A 24,038-nucleotide genomic window follows, 5' to 3' on the forward strand; every position below is an offset into this window, starting at 1 on the left:
TTGATTCATAAAGTGACATATGCCTAGCTCCTGCAGAGCCAGGGCCTCACCAGGAGGGCGGAGGACTCAGGGGGAGGCCAATCCCATTCTGCCAGGCGTTGCTCACCTGTGCACATGCCTGGCCCTGCAGCCACTTCCAGGGGGCAGGCCGCGCTGCACTGGTGGCTGGAAAGCTGTGTGCCTCTGGGGGTGGGACTGTCCCGTTCCGCTGCCCTCCTACCCAGCGCTGGAGGATGCCCTGCCCACACAGAGCTGGAGGCTGACACACCCACCCCAGAACCGTCTGGTTTATCGAACAGATGCAATAGCCAAGCAGCACAGCCAGGTCACAGGGGAGGGGCCAGAAAGTCACTAACCAGTTGCAAATGCTGCATCCATCAGCCGGCAGGGCAGGGGCCTGGGCCTGGGCCAGAGCTTGTGTGGATGGATTCCTGCCCGACTTGGCCTGTTCTCTGTGTGTACAGCACAGTTGGGCAGGCCTTGGTAAGGGACCCTCTGCTACAGGCATAAGGGGCCAGGGCAGAGGGACTCCTGGCCTGCAGGGCAGACACAGGGGCACAAAGACACTTTGCCATTCCCTTACCCTGCCCAACCAGAGAGTGGGGCCGGGTCCTCCCCAGGGGCACAACAGAGGCCAGGACCCCAGGGAAATCTGAAGAGGAAAGGGCCTTTGCTCAGGCCCCGCAAGGGCAGAGTGCCTAGAGACGGCTCCTTGGGCCAGAGGTGAGGCATGTGGGGGAAGCAGCTTGTGTCAGGAGGGCCAGGCCACTCTCCCGGCCCCTTCCCAGGGCAAAGGAGCATGGAGATGAGAATGGCAGGGCTCTCAGGGCTCATCGCAGAGTCAGGTGCTGGACTGCTCCCATCCCACGGAGAGCTGCAAGTCAGAGCCTTAACCTGCCAAGCTCGGCGCCTGCCCCAGCCAGTCGGGAGGGAACAAGGCCCAGGCTGGGCAGGCAGATTCAGAGGGGATGCCTGGTCACTGGCTGTAAGGGAGGGAATTGGACTCCCTGGCAGGGATCCCCACCTCTTGAGCACAGCGGTTCCCAGCAGGAGGCCCCACGCCACAGAGCAGAGTGAAACCCTCACACGGAGTTCGGGAACGTTTCACTTTGGTTAATTTAATCCGTTAAACGACCCGGGCTGTAGCATGGCTCCCTTCCAACCCAGCCGGGCCCTGTGCACCTGCCCCGGCTGTTCCGCAGGCTCTTTCCAGGCCGTGCTGCAGCCATACAGGCAGAAGAGCAGCATCTGGGGGCTGGCTGCTACACACCAGCCTACTGGGCACGGCCCTGTCGGCACGAGCTGCTGCAACTCTGTGCTGCAGGGAAACTCCAGGGTAACATAGCAGGTGCAGGCCCTGCCTGTGGGAGGGGCAGACAACCATGGGCCAGGCTCAGAGATGCTGAGCAATGCCACTGACCTGGCTGGGCAGGAAAGGAAACGCTCCCCAAGCAGCTACCTCACAGCTTCGCGAAGCCCCCTGGGGACCTCCCCTGCCAGCGCCCAGCGGGGCAGCCCAGGAAGGGCCCTGGGGTGCAGGACAAGGGCTTGCAGCCCTGCAGAGGGCCACGTGGAAGCTTGCAGCGGTGGCCTTTCACCACCAGGTGCTGGGGCGCAGCCATTCAAGCCACGTGTGCTGCAGCAACTCGCCAGCATGGTAACTGCAGGAGCCTGGGACCCCTCCCCGGAGCTGATCCAGGCCGGCTGCCCTGCCCAGCTCGGGAGCAGTGCGCCCCCCAGTGGTGACAACGCTCAGGCAAAGCCCCGCGCCCAACCCCAGGGCGTCCCTGCCCCTGTCTCTCGAGCCCAGGACAGAGTCCCTGTTAAATAAACTCAATCCCTTCGTATTTCACTGCCCCGATCTTGGTCTCCGGCAGCAGGAAGCGCCCGTCCAGCGTGAAGGCCATGATGTAGGTGGCAATCTTGCCACCGTCCTCCTCCGATTTCAGGGCCACGATGAGCTGGTCGTCAGTGTCGGGGATGAATTTGAAGGAGGAGAAGCCGTGGGTCGGGACGGCAGCCCCCACATGGCTGACGGCGATGTCGCTGAAGTCCTGCGTGGCCCGCAGCAGCAGGTTGGTACCGCGGTGCTCGTCGGCCTTCTCGTCGTAGCGCTCCTGGCTGGCCCGGCGCGGCAGGAAGAACCAGCGCTGCAGCGTCTCGCTCCAGGCGGCCGACTCATGGATCAGGTAACCTGGGGAGGGCAGGGCCAGGGTGAGAGCAACTCCTAGGCCGGCAGAGCACAGGGCTGGGACCCAGGAGCTGCCAGTGCTCGGTCTGAATGTGACGAATGCCCTGGGCCACAGCCCCTCTCTATGCGTCACCTGGGTGCTGATTTCCCCTTTCCTGGGGCAGGGGAGCGGGTGTCAGCAGAGCCCTCCTCGCTGGGATTCCCGCTATGCTGCATGGATGGTGCAGAGCCGGCAGCCAGCAAATCTGGGCAGGGTGGGGGGCCAGCCTGGCTGAAGTTGCCTGCCTGCGAGGAGCAGATTCCCCCTCCCAGTTCCCCTAACACAGAGGGCAGCACAAGCCACGGCCCTGCCTCCAACAGCGCCGTGGGGCGACAGGCTGCCAGCGCGCCCAGGGACGGCATGCTGCACACGGCTCTCCACACCACTGCGAGCACAAGACTGGTCGCAGCACGATGGGCAGGAGGGGTCTAGCCCCGGCACCCAGCCCCACCCATATCCACTCCCCATGGGTGAGGGGATGGGAGGTTCAAACCCCCAGTTCCTTTAGCACTCACATTGCCCGCCCGCAGCCTGGAGGGTGCAGTATCAGGAATTCCTTCCAGCCCCTCCCTGCAAGCGCAGATGGGACTGCCCAGGGCTATGGGGCAGTTGGGGGAAAGCCCCACCTCTTACCTGGGAGCCTGATGCCAGCCGCTGACCTCAGTGCGTTGTAGTTGGACACCCAGTTCTCATGGCCCACGTCCCCCTTGGAGCCGACCACCTTCACCCACTCGGGGTTCTCATTCATCACCTCCCCGGTGGTCGTGGTCCACTCCTTCCCCAGGCCACCCACGTACAGGTGTTCATCCTTCACTGCCAGCCACTCTGCTTTGAAGCCTAGGCAGAAAGACCCAGGGTTAGCTTGAACAGGGGACCTCAGCCCTGCAGTCAGAGGAAAGGGGTGGATGCACCCACAGGGGGCAGGGGCCGACTGGGGCAGCGGTGTGTGTCCCCGGCTATGCTTCCCGCAGCAGTCAGGAAAGCCTCTCCCCGCCGCCCCTTGGGGGGATTCCCATGGCCATGATCCAGATGCCCAGGAGGGCACGAAGGCAGGGGCTGGGCTAGTGATCACCAGGCAGCTTTGCTCTGGCGGCAGAGTTTGTCCTGGATCAGGGCTGCGACAGGGAAGACGAGAGGAGAGGCAGAGCTCACCTTTGCCCACGGTGCCATCTCCATCCGATAGGATCACCCAGGGGACCACTGTGGTGCCCTCGATCAGATAGACTACTCCCGTCCGGTCGTCCACTGCATACAGCTTCCCATTGAAGACAACCAGCTCCGAGAGCTCCATGCCTCTCCCCTTCTCGGCCAGATGGGACTCCAGCACGCTGTCGGCCCGGTCCCACTCCACCGTCACTCTGTCCCCGCTGGCCGACAGGGTCAGGTAGCCCTTCTTCAGGTAACTGAACCAGGTGTGCTCCTGTGGCCCCTTGGAGCTGGTGTCCAGGTCGGCAATGACCCCGATCCTGTAGCGCACCCCTTCCGAGTTTCTCTGGGGCGGGGACAGCGGGTAGGTGTCATTGTACCTGTCCCCGGGCAGCGGGCTGAGCCGCCAGTTGTGGGCGTTGGCTGGGGCCGGTCTCCCCGTGGCCGAGCGGTGAAAGCAGAGCAGGAGCAGCCCCAAGGCAACGCTGAGCGAGGACACCAGGATGGCCTTCCAGCGCAGTCGGAAGCGGGGGTCAGCAGCCTTAGTCATGGACGCTAGGACGGGAAGGCCACCAACGCTGATCCGGAGAGGGCTCATAGACTCACTCCATTCCAGGCGCTGGCTGGGCGGGACGCGCATCAGCCTGGGGGCAGCAGAACCTGGCACCAAGCAAGAAAAGCGACAGGGTGAGACAGGGCCAGAGCTGGGGTCTCGCATTGCACCCTTCGGTGGGGCTGCGCTCCTGCCCCAGGGTAGTTAGTGGGACCCCAGGCTCCGCCCTGCCACCAGCTCCTCACCAGCAGCACCCATGGGGTGGGCCTTTCTGCTGACATCCCTGGCCCCGACACGCGCTCAGAGAGCCGCTGGTGCGCCCTGCTCTGCTGGCAGATCTGGGTTCAACTGACAGGGTAAGTGGGAAGCCCGCGAGAGGGCCCAGCAGACGGGGTGCCCCATCCAGGGAGCTCCACTGGGGAAGGGGGAAGCGGGGCCAAGGCTGGCTGGGAACGAGCATCCCCTCCCCCCGACTGCCCAGCAGCTCCACTGCTCAAGCTGGGAGGGATGGAAAGCATGGGAGCATCCAGAACAAAGGAGAATCGACCCTGGGCGGGATGGCCAGGGCCCTGCCGAGGGATCGCCCTAACTGTAGCAGGCCTGGCCTCCCTGGCCACGGGTACTGCCCTGCGGGCTGTAAACACCAAACCCAGCAGCTCTGCAGGAAAGCACGGACCCCGGCGAGGAGAGATCCCCAGTGCACCGCAGCCTACGATGGGGAGACGCCCGGTGAAGTTCACACAGCCAGTCTGCGGCAGAGCCGGAACCCAGGAGCCCCGACTCCCAGCCACAGCTCCTCCGCAACATTCCCACCTGACTTAAATACCGCCTGGCGCACGCCCAGCCAGCTACCGGTGCCCACCCATCGGGAGCGAGAGCTGCGGGTGACCAGCCCTGGCAGCATCCCTGCCAGGCACGAGAAGCCCCATAACCCATACCTGCCGCCTGGCACCATGCCCTGCACACGGCCCGTCACACGCTGCCCTGCAGCTGGGTCCCAGGGTCCCCGGCACAAGAGGAAACAGCCGCAGTGTCTCCAGTTCTTCCCTGACAACGCTGCAGGTACCGAGAGCCGGGGGAGGGGATCGGGGTTCCCTGGGTAGGGAGGGGTGGCAGGAGAGGGCCTGACGCCCCCTGCCCTATGGCTGTCTGCACCAGACAAGGGAAGCAGAAGACAGACTAGAGCCCCAGGCCCCACTCCCCTTACAGCCTCTGCAGCTCGCCACATGGCAGAGCCTAAGCACCAGCCGCTCTCCCCCGGCCAAATCCTGCACGAGCCCCGCAACAGTCTAGCGAAGCCCAGCAGGGCTTTGGTGGGGGCTGGGCCCAGCCCCCCAGTTCTGCCTAGGGTCCCGAAAGGGCCTCTTTATTGGCTCCCAGGGTGAACGCCAGAGACCACAGAGCTGCACACAGCATGCCCAGAAATCCCAGCTCCTTCCCCAGGCACATGGCTGGGGAAGGGGCCCCACTGCCCCAGAGTTACAGGTATGTGGGGCAAGAAGAGGGGGAAACAGCAGGAGCAGCACAGGAGAGCCCCTGCAAGGGGGTGTGGGAAGGAGTGCAGCAGCCAGCCCAACTGTATGCACAGCCCTTCCCCTGAACCCACCTCGGGGGCTCCCAGCCCTGGCCTAACAGTGCAGAGAAAGGCCAAGTTCTCTGGTTAAGCGCATGAAGGAAACTCGTAACAGCTGGGGACGGGCCCCAGGAGCCCTGGTTCCCCCCCCCCCCGACCCCGCCTTCCAGAGCCGGGGACGGGCCCCAGGAGCCCTGGTCCCCACCAGCACCCTTCCAGAGCCCGGGACGAGCCCCAGGAGCCCTGGTCCCCCGCCCCCCACCCTTCGACAGCCGGGGATGGGCCCCAGGAGCCCTGGTCATCCCCCCCAGAGCCCGGGACGGGCCCCAGGAGCCCTGACTCCAAGTCACCTGCTCTGAACAGTCAGATCACACACACCCCAGATGAGGACGAAGATTCCCAGGCCGCTCGGACAGCCCAGGGGACCCTGCCCCACAGCCAGCAGGAATGGCCTCTGTCTCAGGAGCCACTTGCCTTCCTGGAGCCTGGCCACCCTTCCTGTGGAGCAAGCAGCCGGCTGGGCAGGGTCCGGGGAGCAGGCCCAGCCCCCGCCCCCGCGCTCTGCCGCGGCCCCACGGCTGAGCTGTGCAACAGGTGCCGGAACAAGCAGCTACGGGTGCTCAGCCCCTCCCTGAGCAGGATCCAGGAAACGCAGACCGCTCGGGGGATCCAGCCCTAGCCAACCACGTCGTCTTAAAGACACAGCAGCCTGTTCCCTCCTCTCCCCAGCCTAGCCAAGAGGCCATTCTCAGCCCAGCCTGCTCACCCATGCCTGCAGCGTGCTCCAGGAACACTGCCCGTGGCAGCATGGCCCCGTGAGGCCTTGGGGAAGGCACTTTGCCTGCCTCCCAGCTAGCGGGGCAGGGACTCACTAGTTAATGACAAGGGCAGAGCCCCTGCTTGACAAGCCAGACGCGCCAAACCTGCTCTGGTGCCTTGGTGCCTTTGCCTCCCAGCCCATTCTTAGCTGCTCTAGGGCTCCAGAGGCAGAAACAGCCTTTATTTGGGGGGTGGGGGCCTGCAGCTCTCACAGGGATCAATGGGAGGGTGGGGCCCAGCCACCTGTCTTCCCTAGCCGGCTGTGCCCCAAGGAGGCTGCTCCTTCAGCCAGGCCCAGCTCGAAGAACCAGGCCCCAGTCACCCAGGGTCTGAGTTTGGCTTGCCTGGAAACAGGGAGACTCCCTTGTAATGGAGCAGCCCGCTGACCCCCACGTGTAGTAACAGCAACTACAGCCAGGACACCCCATGGCTGGGAGCGACAGCCGAGTGCCTGCGTCTAGCACGTGGCCCTGCAGACCCCAGGCCAGTGATGCCCTGTGAGGGGCACACCCCTAGCAGGCTGGCCCGAGAACCTGGCAATCAATATGCCTTAACAGAAGCTCTCCAGAGAGGCTGTGGATCCGGTGCTATCCCCCGACTCTCCAGCCCCCCTGGACTGATAGCCTAGCTGATCTCCTGGGAAGCTCCCCCAGACGGCTCTGCTGCCTGGGGAGGGGATGCTGGCCAAGTCCCCAGACCAGCCACGACTCCTGCGTGCCTTCAGCAGGCTGCCCAGGGCACGAAGAGAGGCCTCTTTGAGCAGCGGGACGAAGGACCGGGGGAGGCCTTGTCTGCTCACTCTGGAGCCCAGTCAGCACTGGGGCAGAAACCTCAGGGCACAAGCATGGACACTGCGGCTCCCCCACAAGACTCCCCCTGTAGATCGTGTGGGGCTGGCCAGCAACTAGGGAGCGGCCAGCGGGAGGAAGAGGGGGAGATTTTAACACCCATGAAAGCCAGGGACAGAACCAAAGACAGTGAGACCACAAACCACAGGGACGCACAGACCCACCTCCCCCGTAAAACTCCACCTCCAACCTGCCCCCAGCTCCTCCCCAAGTGTGCACAGCTCTGCCGGTGCCCCTCAGTCCCGACCCACAGCCCCTGCTAGCCCAGCCCTGGGCTCCCCGCCAGCTCTGCCAGTGCCCCTCGCCAGCTCTGCCGGTGCCCCTCAGTCCCAACCCACAGCCCCTACTAGCCCAGCCGTGAGCTCCCTCCCCAGCCCTGCCAGTGCCCCTCAGTCCCGACCCACAGCCCCCCCCAGCCCTGCCGGTGCCCCTCAGTCCCAACCCACAGCCCCTGCTAGCCCAGCCGTGAGCTCCCTCCCCAGCCCTGCCAGTGCCCCTCAGTCCCAACCCACAGCCCCCCCCAGCCCTGCCAGTGCCCCTCAGTCCCGACCCACAGCCCCCCCAGCCCTGCCAGTGCCCCTCAGTCCCGACCCACAGCCCCCCCCAGCCCTGCCAGTGCCCCTCAGTCCCGACCCACAGCCCCCCCCAGCCCTGCCAGTGCCCCTCAGTCCCGACCCACAGCCCCCCCCAGCCCTGCCAGTGCCCCTCAGTCCCGACCCACAGCCCCTGCTAGCCCAGCCCTGAGCTCCCTCCCCAGCCCTGCCTGTGCCCCTCAGTCCCGACCCACAGCCCCCCCCAGCCCTGCCAGTGCCCCTCAGTCCCAACCCACAGCCCCCCCAGCCCTGCCAGTGCCCCTCAGTCCCAACCCACAGCCCCCCCAGCCCTGCCAGTGCCCCTCAGTCCCGACCCACAGCCCCCTGCTATCCCAGGCCTGGGCTCCCCCCCAGCTCTGCCCGTGCCCCTCAGTCCGCACCACACACGCTGCAATGGACACGGAAGGGAGGCTCAGGCTTGGTGCAGCCTGGGGCAGGACTCTGGGGACAGACCCCCGACTCCAGCAGCAAAAGGGTCTGGGCATTTGGTGGCCAGGCAAACGGGGGAGGAAGAACATTCCTGGAGACAATGACCCCACATAGGCCAAGGAGACCCCGCAGGGCGCTCTCACCTCCACCCTGCAGCGCATTGCTGGGTCAGGCAGGCCACAGGGACCAGGTGCAATGGGGCACCCAAGTCTCCCAGCGCCAAACACCCCCACGAAAGAAACCAGAGCAAGCACGAGAAAGGGGAGGGCGTAGGGCCGGGGGGGGCCAGGACGCCTGGGTTCCTTCCCCAGCTCTGCACGCGGGGGAGGGGAGGGGGAGCCCAGGACGCCTGGGTTCCTTCCCCAGCTCTGCACGCGGGGGAGGGGAGGGGGAGCCCAGGACGCCTGGGTTCCTTCCCCAGCTCTGCACGCGGGGGAGGGGGAGGGGGAGCCCAGGACGCCTGGGTTCCTTCCCCAGCTCTGCACGCGGGGGAGGGGGAGGGGGAGCCCAGGACGCCTGGGTTCCTTCCCCAGCTCTGCACGCGGGGGAGGGGGAGGGGGAGCCCAGGACGCCTGGGTTCCTTCCCCAGCTCTGCACGCGGGGGAGGGGGAGGGGGAGCCCAGGACGCCTGGGTTCCTTCCCCAGCTCTGCACGAGGGGGAGGGGGAGCCCAGGACGCCTGGGTTCCTTCCCCAGCTCTGCACGAGGGGGAGGGGGGAGGGGGAGCCCAGGACGCCTGGGTTCCTTCCCCAGCTCTGCACGCGGGAGGGGGGAGGGGGAGCCCAGGACGCCTGGGTTCCTTCCCCAGCTCTGCAGGGGGGAGGGGGAGCCCAGGACGCCTGGGGCAGGACTCCGGGGACAGACCCCGACTCCAGCAGCAAAAGGACGCCCCCCAGCCCCCCACTCACCCGGGCTCCTCCCCGCGCGCCGGCGACTCGGCCTCTCGCGACGCGCCGCTCCGGCCGGGAGGGGGAGGGGGGAGCGCGTCGCAGCGCGCAGGCGCGAGCCGGGGACTCCAGCTCCCGGCCTTCCCCGCGCGCCGCACTACAGCTCCCGGCACCCCCTGCGCGGGCACCCCGGAGGCCGCTGGGGGATGTAGTCCGGGCGGTTCAGGCTCCGCCCCCTGCAGGGCCCTGCCCGTGGGGCTGTTTGCGGGGGCCACTGCCCCCCCCATGTGACAGTCCCGCCCTGCGGCGCACTGCCCTGGGACCCCGGCCCTCCCCAGGGCATGGCCCCCTCGGGCGCCCCGCTGTGCCCCCAGCTCCTCCGGCCCCATGAGCACCGCGGGGGATCCCCTCCTGCGTGTGAGCCCGGCGCCCCGAGGCCGCGGTGATGGGCGGCACACGCTGCTCAGGCATCGGGCGCTGCGGGCCTTGGCACACGATAATCACCCGGGCCCAGCCCTGCGCGGCCCTAGGCCTTGTCGTAGGGTCGCCCCTGCCCCAGGATCCCGGCCCAGGAGGCCGGCCGGGCGCTCAGCCCGTGGCTCCGCTGTGCCGTGTGATGGGCTCAGGATCCGCCCACTTGCTTGGCCCTCAGAGGTGGGCACCCTGAGCCGAGGCGCGACCGATGCCGGGGTGGCAGTTCCACTCAGCGCCCTGCTGTGCCAGCCTGCTCCAGCCCAGCCTCATGCGCACAGAGCCTGAGCACCCTCTGCCCTGCACGCCCCGAGAGAGCACATCCCACTGGGCTCTCGCTCGGTGACCAAGAACGAGGGAAGAGAGCCAGGAATGCACCGAGGTCCCACCCAGTCCTGTGCCCTGTCTCTGGCAGCAGCTGGCACCCAGTGCTTCCGAGGAAGGTGGAGAAAATCTGTCGGGGGCCCGGTGTGGCAGGCCAGGCTGTGCAGGGCACTGTGTAGACACAGCTTTAAACAGGGTGAAATGCCAGCATGGGGAGGGGCAAGGTAGCGCTGGGGTTGTGAGGGGGGGAAGGGGTGGGAATGGGGCAGGTAGGGAACTCACCCTCGACAGGGATGGGCTCCAGGATCCACTTCTCTTCTGCACAATGTGGGAATGAAACCCAGGGTGTGTCCAGAGCTGCCTTTTGGGGGTGGGGGTCCCAGGATCCTGACCTGCTAGGAGGAGCCTCTCCTTTGGCAGAGCCTCGAGTCTCCCATGTGATGTTCTGATCCCATGAAGCCCAGCGAGCCGGGGTCCTTAGCTCAGCAGAGGGCAAGGAGGGGACGCTTGCTGGGCTGGTATCAGCAGAGATGAGGGGTGGGAGCTTGTGTGTCCCAGGTAGCCTCTTGCAGGAATGTGCTGGCTGCGTTTCTCCCTGCAGGACATTCGGCTCCCCAGCGCTTGCAGACTGGCCTGAGGCTGCTGGGACTCCGGCTGCTTTCTGATGGGGGCTCATTGCTCCCATGCAGCCTGCTCTGCCAGCACAGGGATGAGCGAGCAAGAGAAGCCAGTTTGCCCTCTGCCCTGGCTAGCTGGGATCCTTCTCCCGCTCCACAGCAGAGCAGCCCCTGATCCTGCTGAGGGCCTGGGCTGCAGCTGGCTGCTCAGACAGCGGTAGCTCCCAGGCAGGCCCCTGCCAACGCCCCAGCTTGCAGGTGGGACCAGCGGGACAAGACCACACGTGTGGGACAGAATCCCAGCCTGCTGGCTCCTCCCCGCTCCCAGCTGCTTTTTCTTGGCATTCACAGGGGTTAAGGAATTACCCAGGCAAGGGTGTGAGCACAGCCCAGCATTCCCGGCTGCTCCCCCTGCACTCGCCCAGCAGCTGGAGGACAGGGAGGACCGGAGAGTGCAGCCAGGTACAGATACAATGAGGGACAGATGCTGCTCCCAGCCCAGGGCTTGGGCCCAAGCAGCTGCTGCTCTCATTAAACCAACCCAAGAGAACAGACGCTAGGGGATGGGCCTGCCCTGGGCCCAGGGATGAACTGGAGAACGTGGGCCAACCCTGCTTCTGGGCCTGGAGCCTTCCTCTCCTGGGGAGAACCCAGAGTCCCAGCTGGTGGGTGGAACAGGGATGGCTCCGGGGTTAGATCAGTAAAGCATAGGCCCCCTGCCCTGGCACTCACTCCCCATAGGGAGCCGAGAGCTGTGGCGGCGGCTCCCCAAAGTGCCATACACCCATGGGGATTGGGGAGCCCTACTGCCAAATGCCCTGGAGAAGCCCAGCCCTCTCCTCACACACCGAGGGGCACAGGCTGTGTTCCCTGTACATGAGCAGCCTGCAGCCTCCCCTCCCGCACGCAGCAGGGCAGCTGTCTCAGCTGCAGTCTGCAGCCAGCCCAACCTGGGCTCTGGCACAGCACCCTAGGAGCTGGCCCTGGATTTCTGTGCCCAGCTGGCACAGGCTTTGGCTGTACCTGTGAAAATAACCTCCCCAGCTCCTGGGCTGCCCGGCACCGTTCAGGTTTTGGACACGCCTGGGGGCTTGGCCAAGAACCTTGTGACATTGCAGGGGATTTGGACTTGTCATTCTGCTGAGCTGAACCACTTGGAGGATGGTGCCTGCTGGGGTCCTTCCCCCTTGGCTCCAGCCTCAGACATCTGGAGTTATGTCCTGGCCCATTAAACCTACCATCGTTGTCCTGGGCAGAGCGGGCGGCAGTGCTGGGCCTGGCAGGGGCTGGGCGCACACATGGTTAACACAGGCCCTGCTCTCTGCCGCAGCTCACATCTGGCAGGGGGAGGGCTGCTTTGCCGGGTTTGTCCCTTTTCTTCCCTCTCCTCCTTTACGCTGGAGAGAGTGCGTTTCCGCTCGGGCCGTCGGAGGCGCAGAGGCTGCGATAGAGGGGCAGAGAGAAGAGCTGCCTTGGGCCAGGCCCCCCACTTCCCTCCTCCCTGCACCCCAGTGTGGGGTGGAAGTGGGAGCTCAAAGGGGATGCTCTAGGGAGACGAAACGCACCGAGAGAGGGCGAGAGAAACGATTCCAGCACAGCCAGCACCTTGGGCTCCAGCCACTGAGGCGTCAAACCTGCCACAAGTACGTGTGAGGACGGGTGGGTGGGCTGGCAAGGCCCTGGGTGTTTGTGCTGTGGGCATCAGGGATGGTTAGCAGCTTGCCAGATGCCAGGGGCTGCCCCTGTTCAAATAGCCAAACAAAGGCAGCTCCCGGGGCCTCAGCTGGAGCTCACCTGGGATCAAGGTACATGGCTTCCCCACTGCGTGAGCTCGCCAGCAGCAGGGCACACACGCAGCCCTCAGCTTGGGCCAAAGCCCGCACTTCCAGGGGAGCGGCCCGCTCCGGAGGGCTGAGGTCTGGGGCCCGGGGCCCTGGAGCCCAGGCTGGGAAATGGCTGTTCAGAGTTTGGCAATGCTTGTTCAGATCTCCTGCTGTCCCGTGCCGCTCCGTCTGGGCTGACAGAGGCAGGGCCAGGAGCGCTAAGCACACACCTCCGCGTTCCCTAGCACGGCTCGGAGCAGCTCTGCTCAGCCCTGCGCTCCCACAGCAGTTGCTGGCGGTGCCCGGCCTGCACTCTTCCCCGGGCAGGGCTGGCGTCAACAACCAAGGTGCCCCGGCCCTACTCAGTCCTTACACCAGACACCTGGGGCAAAGTCCCTTAAGGACAGGCAGTGCCACTTCCCGGGCACACTCTGGCATGTCTGGGGGGGCGGGGGAGTGATGCACTTGCTTGATCCCATGCCCATTGCAGTGTTTCTCTCCAGTGTTTGCTGGGTAAGAGGATCTCATTGCCTGGCTGTGTCACAAGAGGCCAGGGAAGGCCTGTGTCTGCATCATGTCCTTGCACCCTAGGAACCTGATGTCTCCCCCCACCCAAGGACAGGGGAAGCAGGGTGGGCACACAGTCCAGCTGCCCTTCTCCAGCTCCCCTTCCCCATGCCTATCAGGTCTTGCCTGGGCCTCTCCTCCTCTCACTCACTGGGATCTGTGCTCGTTTCAGCCCGGTCCTTAATGCTGCCTAGAATTTATGTCAGGATGTTTTGACTTACAGGCTTGATGCTTTATCAGGAAGTAAATTTACATATCCCAGGCTCCTCCTGGAGAGTTTCCAGCCTGGGCAGGAAAAAACAAAGTCCCGGTAGTAAGTGTGTAAGCGTGTGTGTGTAGCTGTGCAAGGTGGTGAGTGTGAGCTCTGCCAGCTCGGTGCACAATATGCGAGGGGTGTGTACATGTGCTTGCCTCCTTTTCCTGCCCCAGGATGGCCTGGGAAACGAACAGCTTTGTCTCAGTGGGAATTTCCTGGTTAAGGATCGTCAGCCCAGCTGAACAGACCCCCAGGAAACGCCTAACTTACCTGGAAGCCTCTTTGCCCTGGCTTATTATACAGCAGAGGGAGAGACAGACTTCCACAGTCACAGCGTGTGCGTCTCTGCACACTCAGGCACCCTTGCACACTCACCCATGTGCATGCACGAGTACACTGGCACATGCTCCCAAGCACACAGCCAAAGGGCAGCATAGGGTTAAGGAAACCAGGCCTGTCAGGGCATCACTGCTTCCCAGGGGGCTCCTCTGGAATTCTCTCTCTCCCTGACATTCTCCAGCTGATTTGCTCTGTGTCTCTATTCCTGAGAGAGGGGAAGGAGGGGGCAGGTCAGCGGGGGAGTGATGGACAGTCACGGTGGGGAGAGGCTGGGGAGCAGGGAAGAGAGCACGAGGCACCCCAGCTCCAACCCCCGCCGTGCATCCTGCGAGGGCGATGGGAGGGCACAGGCGTTGCTCAGGGAGTGTGTGCACTCAGGTCACCCTCTGCAGTGGCTAAGCTGCACCGGGAAGGCTCCTAGGCAGGGCAAGGGGGGTTGGTGCCTGGCTGAGCTCAGGTCACGGGGCCTCCCTGAGAGTCTCAGTCTGTGCCCTCTGCCCTTGCTCAGCAGCTGAGAGCGCTGGAGAGGGCCCTGTGTCCCTGCTGTGCTGGAGCCGGGGGCACCCAGCCTCCCCCACACCCTCCTTTAGAAGGTGGGGCAGGCACCTGGGGGGATGAGTGAGGGGATGGAACCTTTGCCAAGAGTACACGTGAGCTGGGATTTCCCTTCAGTGACTCTCCCGCCATCCCCAGCCCTCCCCTCCCCACCTCTGTTCCCCTTTCCCTCTGGGCTGCTCTCGGCTGTAATTAACAGGACTCAGAAACCAAATATTCTGCCCTTGAGCTCCCTCCACAAACGAGAGAGCTGAGGAATTTGCAGATGCCCTGATGTGTCTGAGTGCTCATGCGGCCCATGTGTCCCGTGCATCCAAGTGTCCCTATTCTGAGCCTGGCTTTAAAAGCAAAAGCAAATTCTGCCGTAACCACCTGACCCCAATGCCTCTGCCTTTACCTGTCCCGGCAGGGCCTGGTTTCCAGAGGCACCAGGCCAAGGGGAGCTGGGGGCACTCAGCACCTCTCTGGATTGGGCCGTGGGGGGAAAGGTGCTGCAGCACCCTGGGCTGGAGCAGCTTTAGCTAGCAATGCCTAGGCAGTGCCTATGCCACCTCTTCCCCCCCGTCCCCGGGCTGTCCAGCACGAGGCCTGTAGCTGCGGCCGTGCTCTCCACGCCAGCGCCTGGCTTCTCCGGCACGTCCCCCTGAAAAGCCTTGGATCCTGCTACCCCCATCTGCGCCTGCGTGTCTGCAGAGGGCCCTGTCCATGCCCCTCGTCACCCACTCCAGAGGGCCCGGGGATCCCTGTGTGCCAGCCGAGCTGCTGCAGGCCAGGAGATGCCGAGGGCTCTGCCCCTCTCCCTGGCGTCGGCTGGACTCTGCCGCGACCCAAAAGGGGCCGAGCAGGATAAGCACGAGGGAGAGCGTCTGCCCAGCGTGGAGCGTGGTGCCATGGGTGAATGCAAATATTGTCCTTGGCCCCATGCTGAGCACACGGTCCCAAGCTGCCAAGAGCCGCTCTCCTTCGGCTGCTGGCTCGCAGCTGGGCTCCTGGTTGCCAGAAGACTTCAATGTCTCTGGAAAAACAGGCTTTGTTTCCTTAAACCTCTTTCTGAAAAGAGACCCTGGGCAGGCTCCTGCTGAATGCTGGCAGCCAGCTGAGCCACTGGCTTCTGATCCCAGGGTGGAGGCTGGCCCCTTTGCTGCTGCCCCTTTTGTGTTCTGTGGGGAGAGGGCCTGGCCCTGACAGTGCAATGTGCCCCTTCTCGCCCACGCTGCCAGGCGTAAGCGATGACACGGGGTGCCAGATAGGGAGGTGGGGGGATAGCTGAGTGCACAGATCTGGGCTGCTTGTGGGTGCTGCTTGCATAGGGGGCCACCCCACTCTGTGGGGAGGGCTGAAGTGCCCCTCAGCTAGGGGACAGGGCGCATCCACAGGCAGAGGTGCATACCCCTCAGAGAGGGAGAGCCCCTTTCCCCATCCATTAATGCCAGACACTCCACTCCAGACACTCCAGACTCCCACTCCAGCCACTCTCCCACTGAACTCCCCCTTGGCCCTCCCTTTTCCCCTTTCCCATTCGGGGTGTTTCTTCCCTTGCAGGGAATTCCTTGCTGGGGCCTGTCCTCTGGGGCTGGAAGGGGACAAGCAGTCCTGTGTGCCTCGGCAGGGCTTGGTGGCAGCAGAGAGGCAGGTGCTAGCAAAAAGCCTCCTCTCCGAGCCCAGTACTGGGGGGCTGGGAGGAGAACAAGGGGGCTGAGCTGGGGAGATGCTGCTCCTGAGCGCCCAGCCCGCCCTGCGGCACCATGGTGCTGCTGCCCACATGGCCACTGTCCAGGGGAGGGGCATGGGAGGAGGGACGCGCCCCAATGAGAGACGCGCCCCCACCCCCAGCTCTGCCCTCTCCTGGGCCCTTGGAGCTGCTCAGGCAGGCGGCTGGTGGGACCCGGGTCTGAGGAGGGCTCTGGTGCTCGTGCGTCCCTGGGGCAGTCAGGCAAGGGGCTCGTTACGCAGGGAAGGCCTGGCCTTACCGGAGGGGGTCACTGGGGGAAGCATGCTGAGCCCATGGCGCCCTGCAGACACCTGCTAGTGACCCACCACCCCTGCCCAGTCGTTCGGTTGCCTCTGCAGGCTACAGATCTTCACAGTCATCCCCAGAGATGCCATTATCCACTTACTATTTTTCCAGTCAGCAGGCGAAGCTCGAGCGCCGTGGCCAGGGGTTCGGCAGTCATCACTCCCGACGCCAATGGCAGCAGCCTGAGGAAGGCTTGACTCAGCGTTAGACCAGTTAGCGTGCGAGCCGTGCCCCACCTTCTCCCAACCCAGGTAACTCCCTGCCCAGCGCTGAGTGCGAAGGCCCCGTGGGGACGAGCTGACACAGCATCTGCCCTCCCTGCTCCGGATTTCCCCTCGGCTTGCAGGCGAGCAGTGCCGTCCCAGGGAGCCTTATGCTTAGCTCTGCCGGAGCAGCCCCCGCCCAGCCCGGGACTCCAGGCACTTGTGTGAAGCTGTAGCAGGCCCGCCCGGGTCAGCGAGTGGCATTTGGCTCGGGGTGCTGGGCCCGATGACTCACTGTCACTAGTCCTCCTAGTGCAGCTCCTTTGGGGCTGGGGGCGAGCGGGGTTGAGGCTGTTGAGGGGGGAGGGAGGTTTGTGGCCAGGCCTCTGGCACCTGTGGGGAAGGGCTGGCTCGAGGGAAGGAACAGCTGGAGCAGCCTGCTGTGGCCAGAAGTGTTTTGTGCAAGGCCAGCACAGTGACCACGTCCTGGGCTTGCAGAGACCCAGGCCAGCACTGGGGAAGGGGAGACAGAGCCTAGAGCTGCTCCTGAAAGGGTGATGTGGATTTTAATTCATTGGAGAAGCCGGAGCTAGGGCTGCTGGGTGGGGCCGGCAGGGTCTCTCTTCCTGCCTGCCCCCTATGCAGTGGGCAGCAGCTCAGGATGTGGTGCCTGGCTCTGACCTGCCAGAAGCTCTGAGGAGCCAGAGGTGGGAGCGGCCGACCAGACCCCTTGCCCGGTGCAATGCTTCCCTAATGCCCATCCCCGTGATGGAGCTTCCACCATCTCCCCTGCCTGGTGCAGCTCACTGCCAGGCTGCTTCCCCGCTCAGGGTCTGACTTGCCCCCAGGTGACATGCTCCTGGCGCCTCTCCCTCCAGGTGGGCACGCTGCCAATCCCTTACTGCCCCACCCCACGCCAGCTGTCAGCCCCTCCTGGGCCAGGCTCATGCTCCCCAATGCAACTGGGAGGTGCCTTAAGGACAAAGAACAGCAGCTTCTTCCCCACATCATGGCTCCAGCTCTTGGAGCCCGGTGGCAGCATTCCCATAAACAGCCACTGCAACCAGCAGCAATGCCTGCAGCCCAGCCCGGGGCCCCACGCACTCCTGCACTTGACCCGGGGGCTGGGCCTGGGCCTGGGGGGGCATGTGCACCTGGCAACGCTTTCCTCACGGGGAAGGAGAGGCCAGAGCCTGCTCACTGCTCCTGGTGCAGTGATGGGGTGGGGTGAAGGGAGGCTGCACCCCCCCATGGGACTCTAGCCCAGTCCAAACCCACTGCAGGAAGGACAAGCTGCAGCCAGGAGACCAGCAATTACACCAACCCTGCCTGCCCTGCCCGCACTGCCAGGGCATGTACCAGGCTTGCGGGCCCTGGCAACGTGCCCACCCCAGCCTAGGGCACCCCTTAGGTCCTCAGGGCAGGGGGCTCTGGGGCCAGGAAGGGCCCTGCAGCCTCTCCAAGCTGGGCCTACCCAGGGCACCCACAGACCTTGTGACCCAGTTCTCAGCAGCTCCTTGGTGCTGCAAGGGTGGGGTTGCCAACCCTCAGGATTGACCTGGAGTCTCCAGGAATTAAAGATGAATCTTTAATTAAAGATTATGTCATGTGATTAACTCTCCAGGAATACGTCCAACCAAAACTGGCAACCCTAGGTGAGGCCAAGGCAGTCCAGACCCCCATGCCCTTCCCCACAGCTCTACAGGCTGCCTCTCCCCACACCCAGCCCAGCGGGGGGTGCACTGCGTTTCCATCTCCCCCACCCAGGAAGGCTCTGGGACAAACCCACCACTGTTCTGGGGCCTGTCCAGAGCGCCTGGCAGCTGCAGCTGGCAGGGGCTGACCTCCCCGCTGGCCTTTCCCCCAGTAGGATGGAGGGGCCCTGGACACTGAGCTGCCTGCTGCTGGCCTGCCTGCTGCTGCCCGACTCCATGCTGAGCCAGCCCAGCCGCCCCGAGGAGGAGCAGGGAGAGGCAACGCGGGCACCGTCTCACCGCCACGCTGCCAGGTTAGGGGGCAGGGGCGCCAACTCTGACGGGGCTTCCACTGGGCTCTTTTGGCTCACAGAACAGCCAGCACATGGCCTGAGCTGGAGCAGGCCCTGCCCCAGGTGGGGCAATAGGCGGTGGGGTACTCCCCAGCTGGGGCGCATGGCGGGAGGGCAGCAGCTCACCTCTCCACTGCTCAGGGGAGTGGGCTTGGGCAGGACCCTGGGGTGGCCGGCTTCCTCCACACACAGCAGATCCCGAGGGCAGCAGCTCCCCTCGCCTCCACAGTGCACCCCGGGGCAGCGCCCTCGTCCCAGAGTCGCTGAGCCTGCTTCCCAGCTCCCGCCCTGAGAGCTGCTCTCTGATTGGTACCTCCCAGGGCCGAATGGGACCCCGAGAAATATCATCGCAACCCGGATGAGCAGCCTCCCCCCTCCCAGTGTGTGCGCTGCTGCGACCCCCCCACGCACTCCTCTGCCCTGCCCCACATCAACATCACCATCCTGAAAGGTAAGAGGACCCAGCCACAGGGGGGCCTGGGACAGAATCCTGGATCCACGAGGACAGGCGAAATCCTGCTCCCCATAGCAGTGTCTGGACTGGAGGGCAGTGAGAGGCCAGAGGCTGGGGCAGAACAGAGCTCTGCGTCTCCACCTTCCCTCATAGCCTCGTCCACAAGGCGGCCAGTGCTGCCCTGCGATGCAGAGTGGGTGTCAGGTGCTCTCAGCTCATCCTGGGGCCCCTGGCACCCCTGAGTGCTGGGCAGGGGGAAATTGGCTTTTAGGGAGGGCCTGAAACACCACCTGGCCTCCATGTTACCAGGGCACCGAGCAGCATTGCACATCTGGAGCGTCTTCCCAGGACCACATGTAGGGCTGGGCTCCAGCTGCTGCTGTCACTTGTCTCCCTGGGCCACCACTTTGGTCACTGGGGCTGCTGCTCTTGGACAAACCTCATGGTTCAGTTTCTTTAGCACCACCCCCCCACAAAGGGCCAGATTTGGAAACGCTCCTTGTGCTAAAGCCAGGGGCCAGAGGCTAGAACCCCCAATCCAAGTCACTGCACAGAGCAAAGCTGGGGGTGCAGGCATCGACCAGGGAGCACCGGGGTAGCGGAGGACATGGGTCTGGGCATGGTCAGGGGACTTGGGAGCACAGGGAGCATTTTGTTCTGGCCTGGGCCCTCTCGGTATCATCCATGGGCAGAACTGGACTCAGCCTCAGCCCCAGGGCTGCAGGGAAGGGGACTCTCCTACAGCCTGGAGGGTACAGGTGGGAATCAGCCCAGAATCTGAGCAAAGACACTGGGCGTTAAAACCACTGGGCGCCTGGCACGGCTGCAAGGATGCGCTGGGCCTGCAGGGCAGCCGGAGCTGGCAGCCTGTGCGTGGAGCTGCAGGAATGCCCAGGGGGAAGCTCGGTGGCTGAGAAAGCTGGAGTCCCTGCAGAGTGGGGCTGGCAGGGCACCGAGTCTTGGGGGTGGCAACGCAGTCCAAGCAAAGCCCTGGGGGGCGGGTGGCCTCCGGGGAGAGAGCTGTATCACGTGGGGTGCTGCAGTGAGGCTGAGCAGGCTCTCGGCTCTGCTTGGGAGCCCATTTTGCTGGGCCCGGCTCACGCCCGGGGGCTGGCACTATGGCTGTCTGCTTCATCCAGCCCCGGCTGGCTGGTCTGAGTGGGCAAGGATGGTGCTGGGCTCTCCAGTGCAAACAATGTCCATCTTGCCTTGCCCAGGTGAGAAGGGGGACAGGGGCGAGCGAGGCCTGCAGGGGAAGTTTGGCAAAGCCGGATCGGCAGGCAGCAGGGGCCACATGGGGCCCAAGGGACAGAAGGGGAGCATCGGGGCCATGGGGGAGCCATGCAAAAGTCACTACGCTGCGTTCTCCGTGGGCCGCAAGAAGCCCCTGCACAGCAACGACTACTACCAGACGCTGATCTTCGACACCGAGTTTGTCAACCTCTACGGCCACTTCAACATGTTCACAGGCAGGTTCTACTGCTACGTGCCCGGCATCTACTACTTTGCGCTCAATGTGCACACCTGGAACCAGAAGGAGACCTACCTGCACATCGTGAAGAACGGGGCGGAGGTCGTGATCCTCTATGCCCAGATGAGCGACCGGAGCATCATGCAGAGCCAGAGCGTCATGCTGGAGCTGCAGGAGCAGGACGAGGTCTGGGTGCGGCTCTTCAAAGGCGAGCGGGAGAACGCCGTCTTCAGCGATGAGTACGACACCTACGTCACCTTCAGCGGCTACCTGATCAAGCACAGCGGGGAGCCCTGACCCCAGGCCTGGGCTGTCCGGCTAGTCCTCCCCCAAGGCTGACCTCGGAGCTCACCTCTCCTGCCATAACCCACTCTCCTGCTTCTCTCCTCTTCCTGGTAGCAGACCCCGTCGCAGACCACCCAGCCCTGTCATGCCTGTGCCCGCTCCCTGCTCCCCTTCCTCAGCTGGGGCACAACCCTCTCCAGGGTCAGGTGCTCTAATGCCGTCAGTGGCTGTATAAATATGGAAGTGCCCCTTCCCCCCCCACGTGCCATGCTCAGGTAACCGGGATGAGATGTATGGGCCGGGATTCCCCAGCCTCCCTGCTGGCGTGATTTGTGATAGGAAGAGCTATTCCAGCGAGGGAAACAGGCAGATGGCACGGGCTGGTATTCATTGGGATGGGTGGGGGGGGTCTCAACACAGCCACCGCAGAAGCCAGTGCTGGGGTGAGGAGCCTCTCACAGGTGTGCGCTTTGGACACATTTGCCTAGTGGCTAACAAATCCAAGTCCTGGCACACACTTTTACAGCAGTTTAATGGTGCCCCATTCTGGTACAGTTACGTGGGTGCCGACATGGCCTCACGGCAGGGGCCAGCATCCCTGGTTGAGCAGTGCTTCTTCTGTCCTTGCCCAGGAGCACCAAGGAGGTGCAGGGCTCCCTGCTGGGAAGGGACAGGGAAATGGCAGCTCCCTGGAGGCCTCTGCTTCATTCACAGGGACCCTAGGATTTATAGGGTGCAGAGATGCCATCTAGCAGCAGCAGGTGCTCTAGGGACCTGCCTTGCTGGCTGTGAGTGGAGTCTGGGAGCAGCGTGTATCCCCGTGCGTGCAGAGTTACACGGCTCCCAATAAACCCTCCTTCAATGAGAAGCTGGTAGATTGACCTGCTGCAGCTTCCCCTTCCCGCTCTGCTCTGCACCCCACCCACCCTCACACCGTGGCCAGGCCACCAGCAGCACAGGGTCCTGCCAGGGCATGTCTCTGTGCAGGCTCTCGGGATGCACGCCAGGGGTGGGTGCTGACAGCGGTGCTCTGCACTGGAGTCCAGCAGGCCACGAGACCCCAGCAGCTCCCCCCACTCAGGGCACAGTGCGGAATAGCCCTCACCCTGGCCCCGCGCTCCCCAGTGGCTGACGATCACCACCCTAGCTGCTCCCCCTCAGCTGGGGAGCTGCTTTCCAGCTGGCAGCGCTGGTTGCAATGGGCTTGGGCTTAGTCCCTCCTCCCTTGGTTAGTTCTGCTGGTCAGGCTTTTCACTTTTGTCGGTACTACATAGAGCAGGGCCCGGACCAGCGTGCTGCTCCCCCCAGCTCTCTGCACTGCTCTGTAACCACATTAAACGCTGAAAGGGCTGGATTTCTAGCTGGGTCTTGGCTTCGGCTCCTTTCTCTGCTTCACCCACACTCAGAGTCCCTGTGAGGGGACCCTTGGGCCTGGCTGGCTGAGCTGGGACTCTCCCTTTCCTCCATGGGAACCCTGCAAACTGTCTGAACTGGGCTAGTTGGTCTCTGGAGTAGCGGCAGGACTCCAGCCCCACAGCCCCTGCTGGGAGTGCAGGAACCTCTCTACTCTGGGGGCAGCGCCCACACACACACGCCGTTGTGCCTTCCCACTACACACCTTTGCTGAACATCCCTCCTTAGGTACATGGCCCTTGGCATCCCATGTGTGGGGGCAGGGACCCAGTGCTAGGAGCTGGGCATCGCTCTTATGCTCTTCCCTCCCCACCTGGCTGGAGACAGGGATAAAGTCCCTCCCTCCCCCTCCAAGGGGCTTCAGGCCTGCAGCCCTCCTGAAGTGACAGCTAAGCCAGGTACCTGCAGGCTTTGCCTCAAGCACGGACTGCCATGGGGAGGAAGCGCAGGGTGGCAGAGGGCAGCTTGGGAGCACGGCTGGTCCTCAGAGGAGAAGGCATCATGGGGAAGCAGGGGGACCTGGGCTCAGCCAGAAGCAGTCCCACAGGGCGACAGATGACCAGGGAGGTGAACCTTGTAGCGGCACAGGGCCACTCCAGATACAAGTCGGAGTAAGGATACGTGGTGCTGGGGGAGGCCCGGACACATGCAGGGACAGGATGATGCCAAGGAGATGGGGGACAGGCACACGCAGTGGCAGGGCGAGGGGTACTGCACAACCATTGGGCAGAGCTAGGGAGGGGGTGTGCATTGGCGTTGAAAGTTTGTAGCCACAATATCAAGAGGTAACCTATTTCCCCTTGTTTTTTCCTACCCCCCCCCCAGACGTTCTTGTTAAACCCTGGATTTATGCTGGAAATGGCCCACCTTGATTATCATACACATTGTAAGGAGAGTGGTCACTTTAGATAAGCTATTACCAGCAGGAGAGTGGGTTTGTGTGTGTGTGTGGGGGGGGGGGGGTTTGAGAAAACCTGGATTTGTGCTAGAAATGGCCCACCTTGATTATCATACACATTGTAAGGAGAGTGGTCACTTTTGGATGGGCTATTACCAGCAGGAGAGCAGGGTGGGAGGAGGTATTGTTTCATGTTCTCTATGTACATAAATCTCCCCACTGTATTTTCCACTGAATGCATCCGATGAAGTGAGCTGTAGCTCACAAAAGCTCACGCTCAAATAAATGTGTTAGTCTCTAAGGTGCCACAAGTCCTCCTGTTCTTTTTGCGAATACAGACTAACACGGCTGTTACTCTGAAACCTGAAATACCAAGAGTGGCAGCTAAGCTCTGGGTGCCCAGCCTGGACCCCTGGAGCTCCTTTGCTGATCTGAGAACCAGGTCCTGGTGCCTGTGGCTGGGCTCAGCACAGGACTCCCTGCTGCCGGTGCTTGGCCTTGGCAGCTGAGCAGACAGCAGGGGCAGCCCTGCTGTCCTGGGCTGGGTGGGTCCTTGGAAGCCGGGGGATGGGCCAGGCAGCTGGCTGGGGGTGGCCTTCCAAGAATAATATTGGGAGAGGCGTTCTGGATCAGAGCAGGGATGAGGTCACGCATGCCAGAGTCTGCCTCATGGGGCCAGGGAAAACATGCCAGGAGCAGCCTCTGGAGTCACGTGTGGTCACAACGTCATTCTCCCTAGCACACACACTTAGGAACCTGCCCCTCCTGGGCCTTAGTTGTATCCAGAACCAACTCTGGGCCAACTGACCAATTCTTCAGTAGCCGTAAACTTAGAAGCCCTTTCTGTCTGCTCCACAGACAAAAGCCTCCTTCATTGGGCACATTGCTATTTGCAACAGACAAACAACTGGAAACAGTTTTTCCTTCAACAGATAAACTGATGCTTTCCACAAATAGTGTCTCACTGCACTGATTACAGAGGGGCTGCCGGGTTAGTCGGTATCGGCAAAACAACGAGGAGTCCTTGTGGCACCTCAGACTACCACATTTATTTGGGCAGGAGCTTTCGTGGGCTAGAACCCACTTCATCAGATGCATGGAGAGGAAAATACAGGAGCAGGTATAAATACACAGCACAGGAAAAGATGGGAATTGCCCTACCGAGTGGGGGGTCAGTGCTAAGGAGGCCAATTCAGTTAGGGTGGATGTGGCCCATTCTC

General features: G+C 63.5%; 2 protein-coding genes across 7 annotated transcripts; one reads left to right on the plus strand and one right to left on the minus strand.

Annotated features, from left to right (window-relative positions):
* Positions 1-1,092: 1,092 nt before the first annotated feature.
* Positions 1,093-11,863, minus strand: CANT1 (calcium activated nucleotidase 1). Of its 3 annotated transcripts, none has more exons than XM_084648349.1 (4): positions 11,729-11,863; positions 3,384-4,037; positions 2,865-3,068; positions 1,093-2,194 (listed from the first exon to the last, which is right to left on the minus strand). In XM_084648349.1, the coding sequence occupies exons 2-4, from the start codon at positions 4,015-4,017 to the stop codon at positions 1,824-1,826; spliced, it is 1,209 nt and encodes a 402-aa protein (XP_084504475.1). In that variant the 5' UTR covers positions 4,018-4,037; positions 11,729-11,863; the 3' UTR covers positions 1,093-1,823. The 3 variants fall into 3 exon arrangements, with proteins under 3 accessions (XP_084504475.1, XP_084504473.1, XP_084504474.1); XM_084648347.1 differs by lacking the exon at positions 11,729-11,863 and adding an exon at positions 10,156-10,700; XM_084648348.1 differs by lacking the exon at positions 11,729-11,863 and adding an exon at positions 9,100-9,203.
* On the plus strand, positions 10,825-23,119 carry C1QTNF1 (C1q and TNF related 1). Of its 4 annotated transcripts, none has more exons than XM_084648351.1 (5): positions 10,825-10,952; positions 16,159-16,298; positions 18,118-18,258; positions 18,618-18,748; positions 19,969-23,119. In XM_084648351.1, the coding sequence occupies exons 3-5, from the start codon at positions 18,122-18,124 to the stop codon at positions 20,517-20,519; spliced, it is 819 nt and encodes a 272-aa protein (XP_084504477.1). In that variant the 5' UTR covers positions 10,825-10,952; positions 16,159-16,298; positions 18,118-18,121; the 3' UTR covers positions 20,520-23,119. The 4 variants fall into 4 exon arrangements, with proteins under 4 accessions (XP_084504477.1, XP_084504476.1, XP_084504478.1 ...); XM_084648350.1 differs by lacking the exon at positions 10,825-10,952 and adding an exon at positions 12,002-12,133; XM_084648352.1 differs by lacking the exon at positions 10,825-10,952 and adding an exon at positions 12,002-12,133 and having other exon boundaries at positions 18,121-18,258.
* The last annotated feature ends 919 nt before the right edge of the window (positions 23,120-24,038 follow it).

The sequence above is a fragment of the Lepidochelys olivacea genome (assembly GCF_965140295.1).
Source record: "Lepidochelys olivacea isolate rLepOli2 genome assembly, chromosome: 14".
NCBI classification, from domain to species: domain Eukaryota; kingdom Metazoa; phylum Chordata; order Testudines; family Cheloniidae; genus Lepidochelys; species Lepidochelys olivacea.

Excerpts from the sequence above, each read along its gene's own strand:
- CANT1 (XM_084648347.1), bottom strand. The coding sequence starts at position 10,558 with ATGGGAGCAATGAGCCCCCATCAGAAAGCAGCCGGAGTCCCAGCAGCC. Across the intron at positions 4,038-10,155 it reads GGAGCCCATCCCTGTCGAGG|GTTCTGCTGCCCCCAGGCTG; the intron begins GTGAGTTCCCTA and ends GCTTGGTGCCAG. Across the intron at positions 2,195-2,864 it reads GGCTGGCATCAGGCTCCCAG|GTTACCTGATCCATGAGTCG; the intron begins GTAAGAGGTGGG and ends TGCCCTCCCCAG.
- C1QTNF1 (XM_084648351.1), top strand. The coding sequence starts at position 18,122 with ATGGAGGGGCCCTGGACACTGAGCTGCCTGCTGCTGGCCTGCCTGCTG. Across the intron at positions 18,259-18,617 it reads TCTCACCGCCACGCTGCCAG|GGCCGAATGGGACCCCGAGA; the intron begins GTTAGGGGGCAG and ends GGTACCTCCCAG. Across the intron at positions 18,749-19,968 it reads CAACATCACCATCCTGAAAG|GTGAGAAGGGGGACAGGGGC; the intron begins GTAAGAGGACCC and ends TGCCTTGCCCAG.